The 8,804-nt window shown below is 40.2% G+C and overlaps 1 protein-coding gene across 1 annotated transcript; it reads right to left on the bottom strand.

Annotated features, from left to right (window-relative positions):
- Positions 1-187: 187 nt before the first annotated feature.
- Positions 188-7,846, bottom strand: LOC149290332 (splicing factor ESS-2 homolog). Its single transcript, XM_089489496.1, has 10 exons — positions 7,706-7,846; positions 5,291-5,459; positions 4,668-4,751; positions 4,242-4,414; positions 3,555-3,672; positions 2,917-3,050; positions 2,490-2,592; positions 2,144-2,253; positions 1,834-1,949; positions 188-473 (listed from the first exon to the last, which is right to left on the bottom strand). The coding sequence occupies exons 1-10, from the start codon at positions 7,844-7,846 to the stop codon at positions 188-190; spliced, it is 1,434 nt and encodes a 477-aa protein (XP_089345622.1).
- Between the last annotated feature and the right edge of the window lie 958 nt (positions 7,847-8,804).

The raw sequence follows: 8,804 nt of genomic DNA on the forward strand, positions 1-8,804 counted from the left end.
ATTGAGTCTCTTAATTAACCATTTCAAACGTGAGACGTTTGGACTAAGCAGTTGTCGGTAATATTGCTTTAACACTCTCCAGATCATCCCAAAATTTGGTAACTTGTCAGTGGCTTAGCCTCCGGGAAACAGTCTGCGTCAAAACTATATACAACAGTGTAACCAATGTTCATTTTGTATTTTGCTTTCAGAAAAAGTCTGATGCTTTTCGTCTTTTGGGTAAATGCAGCAGATTATCTGTAATGGATGTGGTATCTGGAGCGACAGGCGTTTGGGACGGAGTCCTTTTTGTTGGTGTAATATTGGGTGTGTGGCTAAGGCCTCCTGGAGTCTTGTAGCCTGGGGTGCCCGTGTGTGCAGGAGATGGCGTATAACTGGCTCTCAGAGCTTTGTCGGTATATTTACTAGAAGTCCTGTTCACCAAACGCTGCAAAGCGGGAGACAGCGAAGGGGCGAGTCCTTTGGGAGTAAGGCTGTAAACAAAAAACTAAATATTAATATTTGAACGTACTTAGGAACAATAACTGAAACAGGTAAGATATCATAAAGCGACCATACAACTGATGTTCCCTTAAGACCGGAAAAGTTCAACATCTGTGCAAACCTTACTTGGAATACGGCTTGCTAAGTCATTTTCTTAAAAACAAAACAAAACAATTCTGTGCCACTTAAAGGCAAATTTGCGCTCCAAGTTAAAACAAGTCTAACCCTAGACATCTGCGGCATTTTTACAAATCACATATAGATTTTGAATATTTGGTTTAGATGTTAAGGAACTACACATCAATCTCCTGCTCTGAAATCTTCAATCTAACGCAACCGTTAAAGTCTACCAACACACGTTTGCACTAAAATTGGTGAAATTATTCACTTTATATACATTAATTGCAACACCATCAAACAGGTATATTATATGTACAAAAACTGTAAAATCTAGAACTTTAGAAAGTAGCAAATACACTTTGTGCCTTTCAATGCTGTGTACACGGGGCAAACGGAGAACAAAAAACGTTCTATGCAAGGCAGGGGATGCAAGGCAAAAAAAACCATTTCTAATAGACATTTTAGAGCTATATTTCTTTAGGCAAAGGCGATACCTTTTATTCGACTAACAGAAATGATCGTGGCACAAAAGCTCTTGGGGCCTCAAAGGTTTCTTCATTTGGGATGAAGATACATGGACTCCTTCTGTACAAGAGACCTCTGTGGTCCCAAAAGCTGACATAACTATTTATTTTTCTGTGTAATACAATTTCCAACTTAATCTAAGGACTGCATCTTCTCCTGGACCCATGTGGCTATATCCATCTTCCTTTTTTTTTATAGAGTTCATTTTGAACAAACGCATGTGTACATAACTCAATATGTACAGCAGTAGACATATTTAAGGAAAAAATATTGATAAAAACTGATTCAACAAAAGCGCTTTTTTTTTTTTGAGTAATAAAAAAGTCATGCAATGAGGGAGCATAATTCCTAATGTACCAAACACTGATATGATGTTCTCACTGGTGATGTACGCAACATATATTACCAACAGAAATTTTGTACACTATTTAGTAAATAATGCCTGCAGCGCAGTAAATATTTTTAATTCAATTGGCTGTTGCCTTCACCTTGGATCCGGAGTTCATAAAATAATAAAAATAATAATAATAAAAGCATAACAGGAATTATGGGATAATTATTGTCTTTACAACACCACAAAGAGGATTCCATGTTGTGTAGACAAATGGATTGTCTTCTAGCAGTTGCTATGATCTTTTTTTATATTTTTAAATTAACACAAAAAATAACCTGTCACAGAAAACCCTTATAGTCGTCGTCGCTCACCTTGCCAAGTTTTCTGTGACCTTCCTTAAGGCTTCCTGCTTCTTTGATCTGTTTTTCGCTGCTGCTTCGTTTGCCATTTTCAGACCCAAACGTTCCCTGCGGCCTGGCTCCAGAATCTAGTGAACAAATCCAAAAGAGAAATCAAAGTACATTTCGCTTCTGACAAACACAATTATGCTGAAATCATCCAGAAATATATATGACAGAGGTGGAAAGAAAAAAAAAAAATGTGTAGGCATCAAAACAGGTTTTTTTCCTGCATTACATCAGTGTTTCCTACTTGGTATTATTTAAACATGATATATCTTACCTTAAACGATGGGCCCGGAGTCTTCTCCAAATATGGAGTTTCCGATCCATCCAAACGGAAAGGAGTGCTCTCAACCTCACCCCATGTCATCAGCGGGGACTCATTAATTCCTGTGAGGGTATAATGAGGTTGTTTTTAATATTATAATAAGATAATCAAAATCACAAGTCGTGTTAATAAAGGACTCCCTAGCTAATCTGTACAAATAGATGCCAGCTTTCAAGAACAACCATGGCACACATCAGTAAACAGATATCTACACCCTTCCCCGTTTGCTAGCACGTGTATACACAGACAAACAGAAATGCTCCAGAAAGCACAAACTCAGTTTCAGACCACATGTTACCTGGAGCTGGAGAGGGTGTTGCAACAAATCCAAAGCCATTAACTTTTGGGGACTCCGTCGGAATGAGCTCCTTCCCGTCCGGGCCTACTTTCCCTTGTTTGTACTGAATTAAAAGACAAAAAAGTTGAATGCTGTCATACTATTACACATGTGTACAGCAGCTCTTACTCCTACAAACAATTAACAACTAGTAGCAAATAAAGAAGCACGAAGGCGTGCAACCTTTCTGTTAAAGGGTTAAAGCAGGGGTTCTCAAACTGCGGCCCTCCAGCTGCTGCAGGACTACATCTCCCATACTCCTCAGCCAGCCCCTTAGCTGAAGGAGCATTATGGGAGATGTAGTCCTGCAGCAGCTGGAGGGCCGCAGTTTGAGAACCCCTGGGTTAAAGGGTACACACAGCATAGAGCGGGATTGGAGATCAGGTACCTGCGCATTTAAGGCTGCTGCCTGCTGGAGCTGAGTCTTACTCAGGGCCTGGCTGAAGGGGTCTTTGTGAAAGCGCGTGTTTCTATGCAGAACTTCTCTTGGTTTTTTGAATAATAAGTCATTATCAGGAACACCTGGAAATATAATATTAAAGTCACACTGGCTGCACTAAACTGAAACAAACACTCGAAACTAACAAAAGCGTATATTCCACTACATATCCATATATGAAATGTACATTTATATATATTTTATAAAGGTAAAGCAAAACAAGTACACGCACAATAACAAATTATATGAACACACTGACCCACACTAGATAGATTATACACACTTCTCTGTGGCCAATCAATTTTAGTAGATTAAAAGATATCAAAGAGTAAGCATTTGGAAACCATCTGAAACCAGTGAATTAGCACAACATTTTCCATAAATCTTTCAACTCTAGAATTACTAGTAGGAGAATGGGTTGATCTGATACAGATATTATATGACACCAAGTGCAAAAATAAAGCCATATGAAAATACAGTACATATAAAATGTATGTCTCGTTTTTCTACAGCTGCATTAGTCATACGGAAAATGTAACTGCTAAAACTGTCAAACTGAATTTGAAGAGGAGAGAAAAGAGAGACACCTGTAGGATAGTACATGAGAGAATTGTGTGCCTTATACTCCCAGGTGTCCAGTCCTGCTTTCCCACACTCTATAGCTTGCTTCTCGACTGATGGTAGAGCCAAACTCTGCAGTTGCCGCTGTAAAGTGAAGCAAATCATATTAAGAAATACAGGTTTCTTACAAAAATATAGCTTATATTTACCATCAGATACAACAACAACATGACTTTATATCCCATATCCATCCAATACCATGCAAGCACACACGGTTACCAGTCTATAGAAAGATCAGAGTTTTTCACTTTGGATGCTGTATGAAATGGTGATATTGACATCAGTTTTGTTTTAGGTAGTGCTTTGAGTCTGAGCGCTCTCTCACTGAGCTTCTGTGTCACAACACAGTAACTTGCAGTGATATTTAAAATGTAATTTCAACAATTTAACTATACATCATAAAGAGTAGCCCTTCTCCCAGATCAAATTGCACTGGTATAGGCCTTTACAATGAGTAGTCAATCGGGAAAACAATAATATTTTCCTCCAACACAGCTTCTCTCTCATCCTTGGTGCCTATAGTTCCCCCTACAAAAGAATGCATTGAGAGCTCATTGTATTTCCAAGCAGTTTGTCTGAATGAAAATCCAAACACGGGTGCCCATTTCATTTGACATGTTTCACTGAACATAGAACATTTGTAAATAGCATACTTGTTTGTACTCCTCCTCCGCTTCATAAAGCCATGCATTCCGACTCCGCTCCTTCTCCTTTGCCACCTCCATGATCTGTTCGAAGGAAGCATTGTCCTCACTCGTATGTTTTGCCAAGAAGCGGTCTAGACCAGGAAGATCATCTGCTTCCTCTTCTGTTTTCTCAACATACCCTACAAAATTCACAACAATTACTTGTCGAATAGCTTTGGTGATAGTGATGTGTGTCATAATGCCATCAGGTGTAAGTTTGTGACGTAGAGCATACCAATACAATACTGAAGATAAAGTATCTTCTGGTATAAGGTATGAACAATGTCAGAAAAACCTTATAACATGGCAACAGCGTATGTGTTATGTATAGTCTACACATTACAATAAGGAGGGCTAAGAACAGTGTTCTTTTAAGCATGAAGTATCCCTCACCTTCATCACTCACTGTGCATTTAGCTGCGATGGATGGAGTACAAGGTGCCCCACTGGGAGTTTCAAATGTGGCTGGAGTGACATCTACAAGAAGCAAAAAAAAAGTCAGCAAATTATATATATGAAGTTCAAAACCCTACTAGTCACACAACTTCAATACTTTGTAATATTGTGGAAGCATGTTGTTAAGTAGTGCACACAGCAAATAGTCATTTTATGGATATTACAGACGCCCCTTACTGAAAAACAACTAAAAAATGTAGTACACACCAAACTGAATAAAAATAAGGCTAATAAAAGCCATGCTTCAAGAAGTAGATTTAAACAGCAAGATGTGAAGATATTGATCACTATAGGGAGTCCCCAAGAGTGCAAATACATACAGGCTAAGTAGTTGGCATTCTAACTTAGTTTGCCAACGATGTGCACAGACAGAACTATAGGGGTTAAAATAAAGCAACACAAATTAAGAGATGAGAGAGAATTTTCCAAAGCATAATGCGCAAACAAAATTGCACGCGAAACATGAATAGCACAGAACAAAGGAGGGGAAGAAGGACTTTAATTTACATGACATGCAGGTGACCAGTACCAGAAAAAGCACATTCACACGCCATACTTACAAGGAAGTGGAGTTTCCTGGGAGGATTTAAATGAAGATGTGTCAAATTTGATAGCTATCTGCCTCATCTTCTCCAGGTCACCACACTCCTCCGCTTCTAGATATTCCTTTTGAGCCTGTAGCTTCTCCACATCAGGGAAGAAATCTCGCTGAATTATTTTTTGCAGGTTCTGTAGACAAAGCACACACATGGCTCACAAATCAATGTTAACCACAGGCATCTCCATGCTGTCAAACAATCAAAAACTAGCAATTCTGCACATTTCTGGAGTCTAAAGTTGCTTTCCTATTTAACCAGATATATATATATATATATATATATATATATATATATATATATATATATATATATATATATATATATATATATATATATATATATATATATATATATATATATATATATATATATATATTATAATATATATAGTACCGTATTTGCTCGATTATAAGACGAGGTTTTTTTCAGAGCAAATGCTCTGAAAAATACCCCTCGTCTTCTAATCGGGGTCGTCTTCTAATCAGACCTCAAATAGAGTCTGATTAGGAGACTAAGATCCAGATCCCCCGCACCGCTGCAGGGGACCTGGATCCTCCTGTCTCACCCCCCCCCCCCCATCATACACACACTTACCGGTGCTTCCTGCTGTATTGCCGGGGCAGCGGGTTGACGTCTACGCGATCCGCGTAGACAACGTCCGCTGCAGCCGGAAGGAGGTGTGGCTAGCAGCGGGGGTTGTCTGCGTCCGTCGCGCAAACCTTCCCCGACTGTCAGAGATCAGAGTTCCCCGCACCGGTGCGGGGAACTCTGATCTCTGACAGCCGGGGAAAGTATACGCGACGGACGCAGACAACCCCCGCTGCCAACTCCACCTCCTTCCGGCTGCAGCAGAAGGCGACGTCAACCCGCTGCCCCGGCTGGAAGCACCGGTAAGAGAGGGCTGAGAGGGGAGGGGAGGGGAGGGGAGGGGAGAGTGTGTGTGTGTGTGTGTTAGTTAAATGGGGGTATAGGGTGTGTGTGTGTGTGTGTGTGTGTGTGTGTGTTAAATGGGGGCATAGGGCATTTCTGGAGTGGCGTTAAGGGGGCATTTAATAGAGCACTCTGCCTCCTGAAATGCCTTATACACCTATATGCCACTCTGCCCCATAATATGCATTTTAACCCCCTAAATGCCAGAGTGGCATATAGGGGTATAAGGCATTTCTGGAGGCAGAGTGCTCTATACAATGCCTTTTAACTCCCTTAATGCCACTCTGCCTCCTGAAATGCCTTATACCTCCCTATATGCCACTCTGCCCCATAATATGCATTTTAACCCCCTAAATGCCAGAATGGGATATAGGGGTATAAGGCATTTCTGGAGGCAGAGTGGCATATAGGGGTATAAGGCATTTCTGGAGGCAGAGTGGCACATAGGGGGTCAAAAGGCATACCATGGGGCACAGTGGCATATAGAGGGTTAAAAGGCATATCATGGGCCACAGTGCCATATTGGAGTGGCAAGCCTGGGGGCAGATGTGCGTAACTGGGGGACAGGTTGGAAAATACAAGAAATAAAAACAAAAAAAATATTTTTCTCAATCATAGCTTTTATTAAAAAAAATAGTTTACATGAATTAACATTTACTGGTAAAACTTTTTTCCTTTAGGGTCGTCTTATATTCAGGCTTTTTCTTTTTTTCCTAAGTTAATATTCAGATTTTGGGGGGTCGTCTTATAATCAGGGTCGTCTTATAATCGAGCAAATACGGTATATTGCCTAATAATTCATAATTTAAATAAATGAGATAAATTGTGCTAACCTTAGCACAATATCTCATAAGCAGTCCACTTAATTACAGACCTTGAATAAATTATTTTTATTTTAGCCTGTGCCAAGAAAGGATCTGCCCAAAACTATAGCAGCATTAGATTAAATAGGTCTATGTGAGTTAAACAGATCCTTCATCCCTCACATTTAGTCCCTCGCACCTTAAAAGCATCTAAATATTAACCAGATTGTGGCTGAATTTTCCCATCTATTCTTTTTTGCTGCCACAATGAACCCTTTCATATTCATTAGCGTGTACGTCAATTCATATGCTCTACTGTTCTTTATGCACCATGTCTTTTAAGTCATCTGCATATCTATGTCTTTGTAAGCACCTCTTCACCTCTGTGTCTCACCCTTCGCTCATTTGGAGAAAAGCCTACATGTCTGTTGATCGTTATTCTCTGAAAAAGTGTTTAATCGTATTTAACATGATCAATAGTTTGACAGATGCACAGCTAATGCATGTAAGATGTTATGACGTCACAACGAATCGCAAAACTCTAATTTCAAGCTGCATTGGGAATCTAGAGTCTTAACTCATGTCACATTTCCTAGTGACTCTGTGGCATTTTGTTCGCATCCCCATCCTCCTTCTTTCTCACCTCTATATACGTCTCTTCGGACAGGACCTTTTTCTTTGGCCTCCTCTTTTCCGCCTCATTTAAGGATTCCTTAGGTAGGACTAAGGCGGTAGATCCGAGTTTCTGGGCGACCAACGAGGTACCCGAATCTGAAGCTGCCATCGTGCAATCACGGCAGGACAGAGCTCACGGAATCGTGATCCAACTACCAAAAGCCTGACCGGAAGAAACAAATACGTCATCACCGTGCGACTCTAGCGACGCGGCGCGTGCTGGGAGGTGTAGTCAAACTTAATACGTCATGGTCACAGGGGGATGCTGGTTAATGTAGTTTGCGCTGTATAGGTTGTGGCGGTTGGATTAATTGAGCGTTGAGGTGATGTATAGGTTGAGGTGATGTATAGGTGCTTATGCTAGGGTCGGACATTTAGTTATCCTTGTAAGAAAGGAGTCATGGAAGCTGTGGGTTTTCTGAGGAGAGACATGATTCAATTTGGGAAGTTTTTTCTCTGATGTTCCACAGTGTCCTACAGCCCTAAAGGTCACCGAAATGGCAGAAATAAAAATGTTTACATTGTCTAAATAAAGTGCATTATTCTTATTCTAAATAATTTGCTTAATTACCTAAATAGCCGTCGATAGGACATAAACAGGAAGATTCACCCACAGCCCTCCTGAATCAAAGTGTCCCTGTTTGGCGATTTGAAATGTTTGGAGGCTTGTATTACAAGACAAGCTAAACCTCTATACCTCTTAAGTATACATTATGTGAGCTATTAGGACCCTCTAATCTGCCCATTTTTCCTAATAAAGAGAGTCAGGCCTCAATCAGTCTGTCTTAAATTCAGGATAGTGTTTTGGCCGATCCAATGCATGTTTAAATTCCCTCACAGTCTTGGCCTCCACGGCTGTGGCTGGAGGCTTTTCCGCTTATCTACCACCGCTCAAAAAACTTCCTTACATTACATCAAAACCTATACATTTTATATTCCTACGTCATATAACCTTACTTTGTATTTTAGTTACTCTGGAAGCTAAACACTACACTAAATTGCCAATTTCCATACACTGTAGGCAGGGATCTGAATCTTTTTGAAAAGAAACTCCTGTTTGGTCACCA

The sequence above is a fragment of the Sceloporus occidentalis genome, unplaced genomic scaffold (genome assembly GCF_023333645.1).
Source record: "Sceloporus occidentalis isolate IW3139 unplaced genomic scaffold, rSceOcc1.0.p SCAF_40, whole genome shotgun sequence".
In the NCBI taxonomy this organism is placed as follows: Eukaryota; Metazoa; Chordata; class Lepidosauria; order Squamata; family Phrynosomatidae; genus Sceloporus; species Sceloporus occidentalis.

Bases quoted from the DNA above. Each gene is read 5' to 3' on its own strand.
- LOC149290332 (XM_089489496.1), bottom strand. From the start codon at position 7,846: ATGGCAGCTTCAGATTCGGGTACCTCGTTGGTCGCCCAGAAACTCGGA. The intron at 3,051-3,554 runs GTGTCTCTCTTT...TTATATTTCCAG, and splicing joins TCTCATGTACTATCCTACAG to GTGTTCCTGATAATGACTTA. The intron at 2,593-2,916 runs GTACCTGATCTC...CTTTTAATTCAG, and splicing joins CAGCAGCCTTAAATGCGCAG to TACAAACAAGGGAAAGTAGG.